Source organism: Tachypleus tridentatus, chromosome 1, assembly GCF_004210375.1.
Source record: "Tachypleus tridentatus isolate NWPU-2018 chromosome 1, ASM421037v1, whole genome shotgun sequence".
Classification (NCBI taxonomy): Eukaryota; Metazoa; Arthropoda; class Merostomata; order Xiphosura; family Limulidae; genus Tachypleus; species Tachypleus tridentatus.
This window is the reverse complement of record NC_134825.1, coordinates 27,594,477-27,612,481: the sequence shown is the minus strand read 5'-3', so window position 1 is coordinate 27,612,481 and position 18,005 is coordinate 27,594,477. Positions and strand designations below refer to the sequence as shown.

At 32.6% G+C, this 18,005-nt stretch overlaps 1 protein-coding gene across 5 annotated transcripts in view; it reads left to right on the top strand.

The window, feature by feature from the left end:
* The window catches only part of LOC143244874 (von Willebrand factor D and EGF domain-containing protein-like), a 98,701-nt gene that overhangs the window by 44,313 nt on the left and 36,383 nt on the right, over positions 1-18,005 (top strand). For all 5 annotated transcript variants that reach the window (XR_013025370.1, XM_076490342.1, XM_076490351.1 and 2 more), the window contains exons 13-17: positions 76-318; positions 3,220-3,362; positions 6,469-6,618; positions 7,375-7,479; positions 16,460-16,574. Coding sequence is in view for 4 of the 5 variants with exons in the window: in XM_076490342.1 (XP_076346457.1) it covers positions 76-318; positions 3,220-3,362; positions 6,469-6,618; positions 7,375-7,479; positions 16,460-16,574 (756 nt within the window). In the remaining variant the exon portion in view is untranslated. The remainder of the gene's footprint in view (positions 1-75; positions 319-3,219; positions 3,363-6,468; positions 6,619-7,374; positions 7,480-16,459; positions 16,575-18,005) is intronic.

Sequence of the window (18,005 nt, the reverse complement as noted above, 5' to 3'; positions counted from 1 at the left end):
ACCATTACTACTCTGGAGGTAATTTTATAATGCAATACTGTATTTGAGTCTTTATATCTTTACTTGCATTTGTAGATGTCGCACTGACTGATGATCCTGACTGGGCTAAGTATTCTATCCCGCTGCTAGAGTCTCGTTGTGAAGAGGAAATCCTGAGACAGCATGCAGACTTGACAAAAGATGAGAAAGAATTTCATCTCCAAGATATAATCCGTGCTGTTAGTTGTCCAGAGGGCTGTAATGGTCATGGGCAGTGTGTGCAAGAAAACTGTCTTTGTCATAAAGATTATTATGGAATTGATTGCAGTTTGTACAGAGGTAATGTGAATATATCTTAAGTTTTTTTTTTAAATTAAACCACTTCTCAATATTAGTTAAAATAGTGAGTAAAAGTTATTTTAAAATTTATCTTATGAACTTACTCATTTTCAAGGTTGAAAAGATCTTTACAGGTAAGTTTTAAATTTGACCTGTTTGGCAATAAGCAGTGGCAGTTTGTTTAACTGTAGAGTAATAAAACAGTTACAGTAAATCATAAGGATTGATCAGTGCAACTGTGGGACTGTATCTCAGCTAAGGGTGTTTGAGAATTGCATAAAATTAAAAGTAATTTAACTGCTGAGATATACATATAGATTCTGATCCACCATACCTTTCCCTAAGGAATGTGTCCTATTGATTTCACGTTTTAGTGTGACAGTGGCCTCAAGCATACAGTGAATGTAGTTAAAACTTATATGGAATGTAAAGAGGCTGATGGAACCTCCATTGATGTTCTTGCCTTTACAGGGTTCTAATATGAAGTGCATGGAGGCTGTATGAGGTGACTTGGATACTGAAAATATTATGTGGCAACCAAACAACTTCGATGAATTGTGAAGAGTTCTATATGATATTTGAAAAAAACAGTCTGCAGTCTTTCTTTGAAATACTTTGTGAGAGCATGAAAGCAGGATGTAAAGCTTTATACCAAGCAATAGATTTACATACCAAATGTTAATGTCTTTGCATGTAATTTGTTATAATGCATTTGTTAATTTACGGGCTTATTTCCTCAATACAGTTTGCACCATATGTGTACATGTTGTCCTATATTTCCATATTTACTCCAGTTCTATATACTGTATACATTACATTGTTTCATTTCCATGTAGTAACATGTTTAATTGGTTGTTTTATTCCTGCAACAATGGAAGTTTCTGAAACATTCTTATTTCCATTCACACTGTAACTCCTGGAAATGGATTATTGTACATGGTGAGGTTACCTCCCAAAGAAGGTTGTGTACTTTTAGTTTACTTCCTCTGGGATCTAAACATCCACTCCTATGTTTGTCGTGTGTGGTGGCCCATGAAGGTTAAAAGAGGATCCTGGTGGTTGAGGGATCAAATTGCCTTGAATTCCTGTAAATGGGTGGCCCCCAAGGGTCAGTTGGCTGGTTCTCTTGGGCTAGGATCATCTGAATACCAGTGCTGGATGTTCTCAACAGGTGTTGTGGACAATTTGTTTGATACTGGTTTTTGTTTTAGGGGGTATGGTGCTCACAAAACCCTGGCATTGCTGCTGTGTCCATGTTTGGCATCCTCTCATAAGGCTTCATGGTAGATGGGATCAGTAGGTACTGAAATGTATTATATTTATTATGGATATCCCAATCCAAGAAAAAAAAATCTTCTTTGGAAGACAACCACACATGGACAACTCTGTTCCTCTGGCACCATCACAGTCTGATTCCATGCCTCAATTTCTCATCCTTCATTCTTTATCTCAGAATTCCATAGGACAGATGTATCCAGGCACATTTTGCTGAATTGGGTCTGTCCTTGGATGACGTTGCTGTCTCAACTGGTCAGCCCATCCTATCATGACTTAATACCATCCCCAAATGTGACCTTTCTTTGAGTCATCTGAGGAAGGCATACACGCCTGATTGGAAGTACTGTCTTCTATTTGCTGAATATCTTTAGAACAATCCTTCTATTTCCATTTATACAGATGATTCAAAATTGGGTGACTCTGTGGACACTGCCATGGTTTATTGTGGTTTAGTGGTTGCACACAGGAACCCCTTCATAGGTTTTGTGTTTGCTGCTGAATTTTAAGCCATGAATCACGTAGAAGCTGTGTAGAACACCATTTATACTATTTATACTGACTCACTTAGCTCTCTACTGGCCTTGGAATTGCTTCTTGTTAGTTGTTACCCTGTTTTCAAAAATATTCCAATTGATTGGCCCTTTTTTTTATCATCCATTTCCATCCAGTTTTTCTGGATGCTAGGTCATGTCTGTATTCATGGGAATGAGCTCTCTGATACTGCAGCTAAGTCTGTCAGCTTTGGTTCTGTCATTGCCTGTCCCTTATATGGACTACAGTCCTTTATTAAAGGCCCTGCTCCTTGCCAGTTGGTAGTTGAATTGGTGTGAGAAACATGATAACAAGCTTTTCCAGATCAATCCATCTGTTGCTCTTTGCAGAATGAGGAAAGCATCCTGGCAAGGCTACACATTGGTCATAGTTTTTAATTAATTATTTTCTTTTATCAGGGACTGGTGCACCATTATGTGGTCTTTGTGATATTCAAGTCATTATATCCCACGTTTTACTGTCATGTCATGTCATCATTATGACCAAAATTGACAGCACCGTTTTTGCCATAGGTTTACCCCTAACATTGAACAGTATTATTGGCAATAGTGACACTGTCCACTTGACTTGTTGTTTTTCATTCTAGAAAAAAAACAATGGTGTTTTTAATTCTATTTAAGTTTTTATTTGAAATTTAGCCATTGCTTTGTTTTAAGAGGATGGTTTGATTTGATTTGTTTATAATTAACTACACAAGATATTAAAACCTGGTTTTTAGTATTGTAAGTCTGCAGACATAGCACTGTGTCACTGTGAAGCATAAGGGGTGGAGTGGGGAAGTAAATACTTTCTTTTAGACTTTTCTGTCATCAAAATAAGGTGCAGACAAAAAAAGCAACAGGGAAAGACTGAAAACATCATACACTTGATTTATCAACTGAAGATAAGGAGTCAAAGACTAGCTGTTCCAAATTGAGAAAAGATCAGATGAATGATTAGAAGGGCAAAGGAAAAGAAACCATAATAGTCAAGTAATAACTGTAGTGTGAGACAGGTATTATTGGAAATTTTCAATTAAAAAAAAATGCTAACTTATAAAGAAGTTTACTATATATATGACTCATTTTTCAGGTTCAGAAGAAATATTTACTTTAAAAGAAGCAGGAATAGAAGGTCTATGTGATGATTTCACCTCATCCTGTAGTCAAGTGAGAGTCACAGGAAGTAATTTTAAAGCCTCTTTGACTCTTTCGTGCAAGGTTACATTAGTCAAGGTAAACAAACTTATTTAGAGTGCTGAAAAGTAGTTTTGAATGTGTATATTTTAGCTAATACCTTCATTAAGACATAAAAACATGGATTAGTTTTTTTTTCCACTAACATATTTTATCTCCAAGTTCACTCTTAGGTAATAAATTTTAAACTGCAACTTACACTGCACAACAGAGTTTTTGCTTTTTGAACACTGTTGGATGTTCCTTATAGATTTTTGGCTGCTGATCATGAAAATCACATCCATATTTGACCATCACGTACCGTTTCATCCAAATCTTCAATTTTGTCATGTTTGTGTCCAAAATTTTTCGTTTCTGTAAGAGTTCTATGAACAATGTATTGTGCAGTCTGGGCATGTCCAGGCATGAAATCAGGTCAGGTTGGAAGCTGTTCTGTGGAAGTATGCAGTGCAGGCATGTCTGGACAGGCTGGAGCCAGCTTGACACTGTCTCACAGGCTATTAAAGTGGCTTGCATACACAGGTGCTGCTCATTTGATTAATATAGATCTTATGTGTGTACCTATTGTTTCAGAATATAGCATTGCCTCAGTAGCACTGTAACAAGTAAGTTAGATGTTATTGAGGTTTTACTGACGTTGGTGACAGTCAGTATGTCTCGTCAATGTCATAACAGCTGTGATACATTCTGCTATATTTGTGGCAAGTATACACTTGTTCATCAGAGATGCTCAATGCTTGCTCTTGTGAAGAAAGCATATTATCTGTACTTTGGCTGTAAAATTCATGATCAAGACCAGGAATGGGTGTCTCACATTTTTTGTGCGACATGTGCTGTCTGTCTGAGAGCTTGGCTCAGAAGCAGTCGAAAGACAATGCCATCTGCTGTCCCAATGATATTGCGAGAACAGATGGACCATGTGACTGACTATTACTTCTGTTTGTCCAATCACTCTAATGTATCTGGTTTCTCTACCAAAAACAAGAAGTCAATTGAATACCTTAATCTGCCTTCAGCAATGAGACCCGTGCTACATAACGACAGTCTTCCAATTCCGAAAACACCAGAGGAATGGACCTTAGACAAACCAGATGAAGAAACTGCAATGCAGGGAACTGGCAGTGATATTGATCCAGATTTTGAACCGTGCTTCTCAGGCAATCCACATCTCATAATACAGTCAGAATTAAACGATCTGGTCAGAGATTTGGGTCTGTCAAAAGCAAAAGCCAAATTGCTGGGTTTGAGACTGCAGGAATGGTGTGTGCTGTCACCAGGTAAGAAAATTTCTGTTTTTTGAAGTCGCCAAGATGATATAACCAAATTCTTTGCATAAGTTGACAGTCTCTATGTGTGTGTTGAAATTGAAGGATTGTTCTCTGCTTTGGGTTGTGACTATGACCTGCAAGAGTGGCGTCTTTTTATTGATTCATCAATGTTAAGCCTCAAAGCCGTTCTGTTACATAATGACAACGTTCACCCTTCAATACCTGTTGGCTATGCAGGACACATGAAAAAAACATACGAGAACATGGAAATGTTGCTGAAGCACATCCAGTACAGCAAGTACAACTGGAATATCTGTGGAGATTTGAAAGTCGCTACTCTGTTACTGGGACTGCAGCTCGGCTGTTCAAAATACTGTTATTTCATCTGTGAATGGGACAGTTGTGCCAAAGAGTCACATTATTCCAGGCAGATTTAGTCACTCCATAAAAAGTTAGTTTTAGAACAGAAAAATGTGACGCATGAACCGCTTGTCGACCTGGCAAAGATTTTTTTGCCTCCTCTTCACATAAAATTGGGACTTAAGAAGAATTTCTTGAAAGCAATGAACAAAGAAGGTGAAGGTTTTTGTTATATAAAACAGATGTTCCCAAGAATAACTGAGGCCAAGATCAAAGAGGGCATTTTTGTTGGCCCTCAGATTAGACATGCTATGAGTGACAAGTGATTCAAAGATCTGCTAGTTGGGCTGGAAAAGATTGCCTGGAAAGCCTTCAAAGACGTTGTTGACAATTTTCTTGGCAATTACAGAGCTCCACATTACATTCAGCTGGTGGACAAACTTCTCAAAGCATACAAAACAATGAAGTGCAACATGTCACTCAAGATTCATTTCCTCCACTCACACTTGGACTTCTTCGCCACAAATCTTGGTGCTGTCAGTGACGAAGATGGTAAAAGGTTTCACCAGGACATTGCTACAATGGAAAAACGATATGAAGACAACTGGAATCCGTCAATGCCTGCTGACTACTGTTCGACACTGCAACGTGAAGCAACAGACATTGAATACAAACAAAAATCAGGAGCAAAACACTTTTAATTATGTTGAACTTATTAGTGTATTAGAAACATAAACGCAATTAAATACGTCATTGCCGGTAAACAGTTAACTGTCTATTTCTCAGAGTTCCTATGTGATGAAGCAAAACCCAAACTCTATTTGTGCATACCCACCAGGTACTGTCACAATCAGCAAAAATATTCAGGAAGCAAAACTCAGAGTTCTTATGTGATGAAGCAAAACCCAAACTATATTTGTGCATACCCACCAGGTACCTGTCACAATCAGCAAAAATATTCAGGAAGCAAAACTTTTAAAAAAAGTTGTCGTGAATTGTTACCAGACATTGTATTTCATATGAAAATTTGGCAAAGTTGGCATAATATTTCTCACCTATAATAACTTAGAAGTTTTAGTATGTAAATAACATCACATTTAAGCTGCATTATTAGAATTTTAGATTAAACTTGCTTTTATTTTACAGATTCAATATTTTTTATTTGCACTAAAATGAATTATGACTTGCATAAAATAGTATTTAGCAAATAATGTATAGTATATATATATGTGAAATACTACTGGGGAAACATAGTGACAGTCAAACAATGGTAACAATTTGTGATTATTAGTATACCTTGTTTTAATTGTAATTACGTATTATTTACCTAAAGAATGAAAGAAAATCATCATTTGATTTCTTTATGAGGAACTTCTTATTTTGTCCAAGGAAGGTAAGCAATGTTATTGTCTATAAGCACTCAGTGTCACAGAAGTGCTGTACCATAAGTTTTTTTGTAACTTGTCATTTTCTTTGAAATACTAGTAAAATTAAGCAGTGTTTGTATATTGTTTTAGTTTGACAACAATACTGGTGACTTTCATATTGCTGGGATTAGTTCTGTCCTGTCAGCCTCTTATTTGGACAACCAGACAATACAGTGTCCATTACCAGATACTGATGAGGAAAAAGTTACTGCTGGTCCAGAAATAACGTGGGAAATCAAGGTTACAGAAATTATTTCAGATACATGTTTTACATATATTTACTTAAATATACAATGGTATTTAATGTATTTTAATACTTAAGACAGTTTTGTAAATCACAAATAATATAATTTAGAAAAACTATATTTTCTGGAAAAGTTTCTTACCTATGCTACATGTTAATAATAGAATTTGAAAAAATTAGTTTCTGACATATTTTAACATGTAGACTCTGTATTTTAGCAATTTCTACAACTTATTAGTTTGGAAAAATAATTAGTTCTAGTATTCTTTTAACATTTGAAGTCTGTATATCAACAGAAAGATCTTCAAAAATTGTTTGTGATTTGTCATGAGATAAGTAAGGTTTTTCATCATGTAAATAAAATCATTTAAATTATGTCTTGGCATTTCAAAAATTAAAAGCCATTGATGAAACTGTTACAAGTTGTAGGAAAAAGTATTATCATTTTCTTATAGTTTCATGTAAAAATTAACATGTGAATATCTATTAATAACTATATCATTTGTTATGTGAAGTAAAGGTTTTAGAAGGTAATTTCTTGTACATTATAAAATGAATTTAAATTAAAAGCCTAGGATCAAGGTTTGTGTCAATTTTGTTTAATTAGTAGTCTACATACTGAACCTAAAACAGTGCTTGCCTGCTTAATTAGGTTTGTATTATTTGATGTCATACTAATAAGTATTAAGTGTGTATACTTTGCAAGGTAATAAATATTAAATGTTTGTCAATGCATTTTGATACTTTTCTAGATTAGCAGTGACAATGTTGAGTTCAGTTCACCGGTATTTGTGACTGTGTATAATTCATCATGTCAGTCCTGTGTTTCAGATCATCCACCACTGTGTAAAGTACATGTGAGTTCTTTTATTTTTTATTATATAATATATAAAGTTTTCTTTCATTATTACACTACAGAAATGTTTTCCATGTATACTTCTTTTATACATTTTTGTACTTTTCTAATCTGATTATAATTAGTATATAACATTAAGTATTAATTTTACACTAACACATCTTAACAGCGCTAGGTAACCCTTTCATTTAATAAATATTGGTATTTACACTTTTACCAAACCTGTATGGCATATAACATCTCTTATAAGGTCCACTATTCAATCTTAAAATAACATACAATCTTGAAATGATTACAGTCTAGGTCATTAGTTTCTTGTGACAATTTTGGGTCATCTTCCCTCTCTGGCAAGGTAAATGTTTCTTGAAAAACATGACATAAGTGTTATTCATTACAATCACGTTGATTATTTGGATTTACTACTGGTTTGATGAAATTGGTAACCTTTACCACCTGATCTAATTCCTCTTACATAGCAACAGTTGTTCTTCTGTTCCACTAATGCATGTAAAGTGATGTCTGTTGTAATTCAGTAGGGTGCACATTTTTTAGTTTCAGTGATTAGTTCATTATTATATGTCTGGATAATAGGTTGTGTTGAGTAATGAAATATTCTCATTGGTATTCATCCTTTACCAAATCATTGGCAACATTGATTTTCATAAGGTTTTACTTTATCACCCTCTACTTATTTAGAAATGCAAGGAGGAATATGAGTGGAGCTTAATTATGATGTACAATTTCTCAGAGTTGTTTGAAACATGTTCAATCAAAAACAAACCTACAAATACAACAGCAGATAAATTCTTCAATGATTTTGTGCTCAAATTTAGGTTTCCCACCAGATTAAATCGTATGAGTAGAGATTCTAAGAACCAGTTGTTTTCTAGGCTTAAAAAGTAGAAGTTCCCAAAGAATGGCATATCACTTTCAAACTAATGACCAAAGAGAAAGGTTCAACAGAACACTTCTTAACATACTGAAAACCGTGCCTAACAAGGATGAAACTTTATGTCCTTTATACATGTCTAAAGTAGCTCATGCAATGAAGCTAAGCAATAGTTACCCTTCTGTTTTTTATAGGAAGAGCTCATAGGCTCTGTATGGACATTGTGTTTCATCTTCCATCAGTAGATCATGCAGATATACAAAACTTGTGAGTAAAAAAAAACATGTTCTAAAGAATGAAAGAGCGTGCTAAGTGTTAAGTTGAAAGAATATTATGATAGAAAACTTATAAGGACGACAGAGTACATGTTGTTACCCAGAAGAACCACAAGGATGATCTAGTGCATGAAATTAAACTAGAAAGCAGCACTTGCTATAACCTTATTATTTTCATCCTTTTGATGAGCCTCAACTGAGCAAGACAAGCAAAATGTAGCAAAATCAGTAAAAACCTTGTGAAGAAGGTCAAGAAAATTGCATCAGGTCAAAAGTTAACATTTTTTCCTACACTGGAAATGTATTTCCAACACATGCCTCCACTCACACAAAGATATCTCAACCTTCTGCTTTCTAAGCATTGCTAAAAAGAGTCGGTGCATCATCTGTTTTCGATATATCTCCTCTACAAACAGTACTTCACCACCTATATTGGTGCAGCTAGCTCCCTCTGGTATTCTCACTTAATTTTCATGTTTAAGAATTAGCAGGTTCCAATAGAAGAACACTTACAGTGTGGAAGAAGAGTGGGATGTGTTAAAAGAAGTAAATTCCTATCAGAAATACATTTCAGTGTGAAAAAAGAAAAGTTAATTTTTGATATGGTCTTGCCTCCTTTCACACAATACTACAATCCCACATTGCAAAGGTGGAAAGGCAGTATAGGTGCACAACATAGAAACCAAGCAGAAAGTGGCTTTCTAGAACGAACAAGTGTGTTATAAGATGAAGACAAAGCACCCTTGGACACTGCACTACTTTTGGAACAGATATACTCACACCACTATATTGTGTGCTCTCCTGCAGTCATGTTTGTTTGGTACTATTGGAGCAAGCATATTCTCTATATATGTGCCCTCTTCCTAAAAACATCACAAGTTCAATTGAGTATGGGTAACAAGCATTGAAGAACATCTCTCATCCTGTAGCTATTGTATGCTCAGTAGAGTTGAAGTGAGTTAATTCTATATACACGTGCCTTCCTTTTGCAGACATCAACTGTTCAGGTGAGTTGAGGCACACACTGACAAAAGTATGCCCTCTTTCTGCTCCTAATGTTTGTTCAGTTGAACTAAGGTGTGCACACGTATCACTAATTGCTATGGCATGACTGTTTTGCCTTTCTCCTGCATCTGCTTTAAATCCAGTAAAGTCTTATGATAGATTTGAAGTGAGCCTCAAGGTCCAGTCTGAATACACCATAATCATGCTACACATATTGGCTCTGTGACTGCTTGTGTAACAGTATTCAGATAACCATCTGCTTATCTAACCTATTCCTGCAACACATGGTGCTTGTTTGCCTTTTATTCTTGGCTGAAGAGTGTACTCCAGAAAAGATGGGATTTGGTCTCTCACACGTGTACCTCTAGGGTGCCCCTGCCACTGGATGTCACACTTCATGGGCTTCCTTTGGATACTTTCTTCAGGGAGCCAATTTAGGTAAATTTTTGCAATGTCTCATCCACCACTATAACATGGAATTCTAGCTTAACTGTGTACAGAGGTGGTATCATCTTGGAAGTAATCATTTTCCTTCCGTACTTGAAAATGTTTTTCTAGTAGATACTCACTTCATCACATACATTCCCACCCATTCTCCCAACTTCTGGTGTGCATTTCTTACTTGCCTCATCAAAGAATGAAGATTTATAAGTGTAAATGTAAAGAAGTTAGTGCCCAAGTAGGTGTGTCACCCTATTTTTGATGGAGGCTTTTGCTGAATAATGGCATTTTTATTCAGTGAGATGTTGTGAGATTAGGCAGGAGTTCACTAAAGGCTGGTGACATACAAATCTTCGAGGCAGAAGTGTGGGGGAATTAGCTTAACTGTGTATAGAGGTATATACTGGAAATACAATTTCAGATAAGAAAAACGTGAACTTCATTAAGGTTTATTGTTAACTTCCAGTAAAGAAATGGTTGATATGGTAGAGGTTAGGGAACATCTATGTGTAAGTGACCATATCTCTATTTGATGTTTTGCTGTATATGGAAATAAGAAATAGAGATCTTAGTTCCAAATTTCAAACTAAAGCAAATTTTGAAAAGATGAGACAAGAATTATGAGCTGTGAACTGGAAAACTAAATTAGTTTGAGGTAGTAGACAAATATGGAAAAAAATATTAAATATGAGATATCCATGTTCCTTTTAGGAAAAAGGGTGACTGCAACTCAGGCAAGTATAAAATCAAGTTAGATCACAAACGATATAAGGGATAAAATTTAAGAAAATTATAAGGATAAGAAGTTTAAATTCATTGTAACAATAGGAGATGTGGAGGACAATAATAAATCAAAAGAGTTAGTTAAATGAAAATTTAGGAAATAAAGAGAATGATAATAGGTTTGCTGAAAACTGAAAAATAAATAATATTGATTTTATCAAATATGTTAAGAGTAAGCAAAATGTTAAGATGGAAGTAGTCTTTGAAGGATGACACTGGAAGGCTAATATGAAATAATTATGATGTGGCTGTGATATTAAATTATACTTTTTCTGTAACTTTTGCTTATAAAGATTTAAGCAATGTTTCTCATTTTGAACAGTTGATAGATGGAAACAAGGTCGAACAAGATGATAGGATTAATTTTGAGTTTGTTAAGAAACTAATTTGAAAATTTAAGAACAATAAAGAACCTGGGTCATACATTGTTTTACTTAAGAGTTTTGAAACATGTCAAGGATTGGATGTGTTAGCCACTTGCTACTATTTTTTGTGAGTCCTTGAATAGTGAGCAGTTGTCAAAAGTTTTGAACTTGGTTAATGTTGCTCCTTTCTTTTTCAAAGGAGGTGATAAAAATTGGCCCAGCAAATATATGCCAGCTAGTTTTATAGTTTCTGAAAAATCTAATAAAAGTTGATTTGTAACATAATTTGACAGAGTTTAAGATTTTGTTGAATACTCAGCATGATTTCACTAGAGAAAAATGTTGCATTATTAATCTTTTGGTATTCTTTGAAGAAGTTACTGTTTACATAGATGAGAGTACCAGTCTGGATGTGGTATATCTGGACCTTCAGAAAGCATTTAACAACGTGTCACATAAAGAACTTGTTAAAGAAGATATACTTGTAGTTGTATGGGATAAGTAGGTTTATTGGATAGAAAACAGGTTAGGTGGAAGAAAGCAATAGGTTGTTATTAATGGAGAGCAGCCAAACTAGATTAATGTTATGAGTGGGATATCTCAAAGCTCAGTGTTAGGGCTTTTGTTCTTTTCTGATTTATGTCAGTGACAGAGATGAAGGAATGGTCAGTAGATTATTTAAATTTGCTGATGACATTAAAGTTTGAAGTACTATTGACTGTGAGGAAAATGCTATTCTGATACATATTGTGTATTATTTGGTTATTTGGTGTGTTTAATTACAATAAATGTAAGGTAATGCATATGGAATATCACACTTTGAATTACAAATATAATTTTCATTGTAATAATGTTAACAGTGTGATGGAAGAAATAAATCTTGGTGGTGTAATTGGTCAGTCTTATAAGCAGTATGCATTTTTTAATGGCAGGGCAAATAAGATTTAAATTTGTATCTACAGAAATATTGAATACAAGTTTAAAGAGGTTACAGTGTCATTAGTTATGGCACATTTGGAGTATTGTATTCAATCTTGAGCTTTGAGGTTCTTATCTCACAGAGGACATTGAATTGTTGAAAAATAATTCAGACAAGGACAATTAGGATTATACATGGGATAGAGAGGTTATGATATGAGGTTAGGTTAAGATAAATTTCTGAAATGTTTTTCTTGAAAAAAGAAGAGTTAGGAGGATTTGATTGATATGTTTTAGATTGTTAAGGAATTGAAAATGTTGAGGAATTACTTTTTTCATATTTAATGGTAAGAATAATAAAACTTGGGGCACACAGACATTTGGCAAGAAAGCAAAATCTTCAGCTAAGATAGCTTTGTTTTTCTCACAGTGTGGTTTGTCTCTGGAATGGTTTGTCTTCAAATGTGGTGGATGGAGTTAATTTAAAAGAAAAACATGATAAATATTTAAATGATAATAAATTTCAACTTTTTTTGAGTAAATACGATAGTCTAGATGGACTAGAAGCTCCTTTTTTGTCCCATAATGCTATTTATATTGTATGTTAATCTTTAACTGATATAGAAATCAGTCTTCTTGTTTGGTGAATGTCTAATATATAAATTTTTTTTAGTGTCTCTAAAGTTTTCAAGTGCTTCTTTTGCATACCTGAGACTTTAGTACTTTTTTGAAACAGTGTTTTCAACTGCTTATGACATTGTTTCAGCCCAAAGAGCTATGCTGAACTCACACATTGGCAATCTAATTTTTCTTGAAAACAAAGGTTTAAAACATTATCATTGTCTCTAAGACTCGTTGTGTGATATAACTCATTTTGGTACCATTGTTTTGTTTTTAATCAAATCTAAGCACAGACATTTTTTCTATATAATTTAAACTCCATATATTTTTATTTAATGTTTACAGTCAAGTAAACAGAGCTGAGATGATTTTTGAATTTTATTTTTATTTGAAATTGATCTTAATTTATATTAATTACCTATCTTTATTAATAGATTATCTCAAAATATGAATCAGTTTACATTTTATATTATTTTCTTTCCTTTAATTTGTCATTTTGTTTTTGATAATATATTTTATACAGTTAAATTTTCAACTCCCTGGAATAATTTGCTTTGGTGATTCACATATTAATTAGGTTGTTTATGTGTTTGGTCAAAAATAGAAATGATTGTTCACTTTATCTTTAAAAGTGTTCCATTTTGAAATGTGATTACTACAAATATTTTAATCATTAATTTGAAATATGCTGTCTCATGTCAGATGTTTTGTAGATGTATTTAAATGTTTCTGAATTATTGCAATAATGTCACCCAGTAAAATATCAGGTTGAGCAGATGTATTATTTGTTCATCCAAGATCCTTCAGAGTTTTGTAATTACCACTGTTCATTAACAGTAGACCAGTATGTGATGCAGTAAGAGCCTCATTTTGATTAATTTGAGAATGAAGCATGAATAAAGTATTTGGTAATAACTTCAATAGTAATATCAGTGAGATGTTAAGTGAATTTTATACCCCTAATGTCTTAATTTGCACTTAAGAAACCAGTAGTCATAAGGATCTGTATGTAGCAGTCACAATGCTAAAAATATTAGTTTTAAACCTAGAATTTCCTGTCTGTGTAAGTTAGATGTATGTTTTAGTATTCTCTGAGAATGAAGTTTTTCAAAAATGTCATTTCTAACAGTGATAATTAAGAACTTAATGATACAGTTATTCAAGTTGAGCATTAGCACCAATTACAGATGTGGTGATTGCTAAGCCATCTAAATCACTAAAATTTGGCAATACCATTTCTTAAATTGTAGGATTGTTCCAATTTTTCTAGTATTTGTTAATGTAAAACATCTAGAAAATCAAAATAGTTAAGCACAGTTTATTATGATATTGAATTTTGAACTTAGATTTTTTAAAGTACCTTTTGTCACAACTTCAGTGATACAAATAATAAAATCACACTCACTTGAGAGAAAGCTATCAGGAAAATTACGTTTCCTTATGTAAAGTTGTATTTCTTTGTATATTGTTTTATTTAATCCATGATTTTCCTTATTTTGTTTATTCTTAATATGTGCAATGATCCAAAATTGAATTAATAAATATAAAAAAATTTATATTTTTACAAACTTTTATTTGAGTTGAGAGTTTTCATTTTATTGGTACCATATTAATTAAAATGTAGAAGATATAATAAGTATAGAATTAAAGGAAAAACAAATAACACATCATATTATCATATTGCCACTCTGTATCATGATACTGTATTGCCTAGTAGCTGTATCATTAAGTTCTTATTTTATAAAACAATAGTTTTATCTTTCATCTTTTCACTTTATTTACATGATCACTGGTATGCAAAAACATAACCTTTCCAAAATTGCAAGTAAGTCAAATTTTTCTAAAAATTGTTACTCAGAAGTTTTCATTTAACGTGTGAAAAGTTTTAAACTCATGATTTTCTTTGCCCATTCAAGTATCACATTAACCACTAACCTTCCCCAGTCATTACACTTTTCCATATCTTAGGTTACTGAAGTTTTTGCTCAATACATATTTACCAAACCTTGGACCAATAACCCTTTCATAAGGTCTAAGATAAACAACTCCTAAGACAGTGGCCTTTTTGACAAAGCATTGATAAGATCAAATGCAAAATGATTTAACTAAAACTACATCTTGTTACAAAAAGCTTTTCCTTTCAAACTGTGGCATCATAATTCAGATGAAGTATTAAGTGATAAAACAAGCTTCAAAAAAATTAGGACTGTAATTGTGTTCTAAATTCTTTACAAACATTGTGTTTTTTTTAGCAACATATCATCAAGCTAAGCTTTTACCTTTTGGTCTAATACACAACTCACAAAGTGTGTAATAGTACTAATATTATACCAATAAGAATTGACTAATAACTGTGTAATAGTAACTGCTTTATTCAATCACATTGTTAAAGTCAGGTATTACTACTTTATGGTAAGTATATAAGTATGTTTTTGTATTGTATACTGATCAACATGTATTAACACGTGGTGATATGGAGATATTTTTTTCCTTATTTATAGTTTTGACTTGTTCCTAAGAGTCTCTATTTCAGCTTCTACAGCTGTGGCAGCAAACTGTTATAAAAGAAAAAAAAAGAATCTTTTAATGCTTCATGCTCTATCTCATTAGCTTATTATTTTCTGTTAAACTCTATTCAGTATATAGTATGTAAACATTATTCAAAATATTCATTGTCTGCTGTTTCTTTATCTTTCAAGCTACTATAGCAAATTTATTTTAATTTCACTTACAAATGACTAAGTGTAAAATATGTTTACATTTAGTGTGACTCTTTTCTGAAATAATGTTAAAATTTATTGTAACTATGTGCTGTTTATATAAGGAATATATAATAATAATAATGATTTTTGTGTAAAGATGTGGAAATCTTTTAAATTATTTTAGAAATACTACAACATATTTATTTTACATAATAATTTTTTAAAAAAGAATATCAATATAAGCTTTTAAAAAGTGTGAATTTTTTCCTTCTTATTTAATGACATTACACATCATATGTAATTTTGTACAATATAGTCTCGGTAGTTATAAAGAAACAATAAAATCGCATCTAATAATGGTATCGTAAATCCCAAGGCTGGCATGCAACAAATAATTAGGATGATCAAAGGCTGGTTACAGAACATCATTATTACTTACTTCTGTACAAAAATATTGAGTATAATTTTACATCCTATGTCTACATAATTAGTCAAGAAAGATGTTATTGATGCACTGTTAGCATGTTAACATTTTTGTGGTAGAACTAAGAGGGCTTAGATAATTTTATACCTCCAGAAATGCTATCTTCTTTTCAATCCATACAGCATTGAAGTTTGTTTAGAAATTAATGCATTTACCAACTTGTTTTGAATTTCATATTTTTGTGTAGAGTACATTTAAAGGTTGCTTAGAAAAGTGTTTATATTTTATTTTTCTACACTTTTAGTGACTACTTTTTTATGAATAACCTGTGACTGGAAGACACCAAATATTTTTTTTAAATATGATTTTGACATGTCTTTGAAAAATAACTTCAAAATATCACCAAAAACTTCGAATTTGATTCAATTACTGAGGCAGCTTTCTTTGTTTCTCAAATTTCATTTTCAGTTATTACCATCTAAATATAACTAAACTACTGCATGCTCATAAAAAGCCAGTGACATGTCTATATCTCCTAGTTATGCTTGTTTGTATTAGGAAAATATATGCGTCATTAATGGGAAGTGTCATCATGAAAATGAAAGAAGTCCTGAGGATAACTGCAAAATCTGTATACCCTTCATATCAAGATATCAATGGATTCCTGATCCCCGTAAGTGCTATTTAATTAGATTTAAGTGAAATTATTTTTAATGAAGATACAATGTGTGTAAACTGTTTGGTTAATAAATGCTGGATAATTTTTTCAGCAACGTATTTTTGATTGGCAAATGTGTGTTGATATGTATGTCTATTTCAAAATATTTTTGTTAACTTGCCTGTTTTATCATTCTCATATTTTCTCTCCATAAATAGATTTTAAAGCTTGACATAGTAAGCTTATTGCCATGTTATATCATATGAGATATTATGTTAGAAGCATAGAAGACCTATGATATTCTTCTTGGCTCTAGAAAAACTACAATACCAATTATTAATTATTATTAAGTTTTCATATACAGGGTTCATAACCTTCTTAGAAAAACATTACATTTTGATTATATCAAGTTTTTAAGATCTTTTAGTTTTCAGAATACCTTCTGGTCATGAAAGATCAATAGAACTATAACCCTTAAAATATTTAAGGTCTATTGGAATTTAAGTTTTTTTTTTGTACTTTTACAATTTTTGGAAGCATAGCAGTACTCAAACTTCATATGAAAGATACCCCTGTTAGGTCAGCATTAAATTTATGGACATCTAACACGAAACAAACAATATAAAATGTGTTCATTGAACTTGAATATTACATTGTGGTCTGTTGATTTGAAAACCAGTGTACACTCATCCTTGAATTTACATTTTTCCACTTTGCTGCTATTTACATTATTTTCATTGTTTGATTCAGTTAATATATGTATGTCCTCATATTGTCATGTGGGAGGACATACTTTTAATAATAAATTACTATATAAAAAGAATAGTAGAAATATCAGCACAGCGTTTCCTGTCATTTTCAAAAAATCCACAGACTTGCATAAATGTTAAATAACATATACTTTGATTTAATAGAAAAAATCAGGGATGTTTTATTTAGTACTGTGAAATCAAACAGATTTTCTAGTTCAGAGCTTCGGTCAAACTTTGTGTTCTGTCAAATACAATGACCAGGTTGTCTTCTGTTTTTCTCTACTGGTTGTAAATTAGTCAAAGTACTTGGTTCTACTTTTAAGCATAATGTCTACTTTCCTATGTTTTGCTTGTCTTTCTGCCTCTTATTGTAAAAACTGTTCTTTATGTGTGTTGCAAGTGAGTTTTCAGCTTGGTAGTTTTTTTCTCCAGACAGTTCTTGACCACACACTTTTTCCATCTCTCATAAATATTTTGTGCATTTGTTGCACTGAATTATATGCTCAAAAGGATCCTATACTGAGCATTCCCTTTGTTAGCATATTCAATACATATTATTCTGTAGTTAAGTTAGCAACTCCCTTTAGATTAAGACATGTGAGAAATAAAGTAACAATAATTAACTAGTTGAGAGCTATGCACAATGACTCACTGTTTAGACCACTTTTGTTGACAGTTACTTGTTCATTAGCAG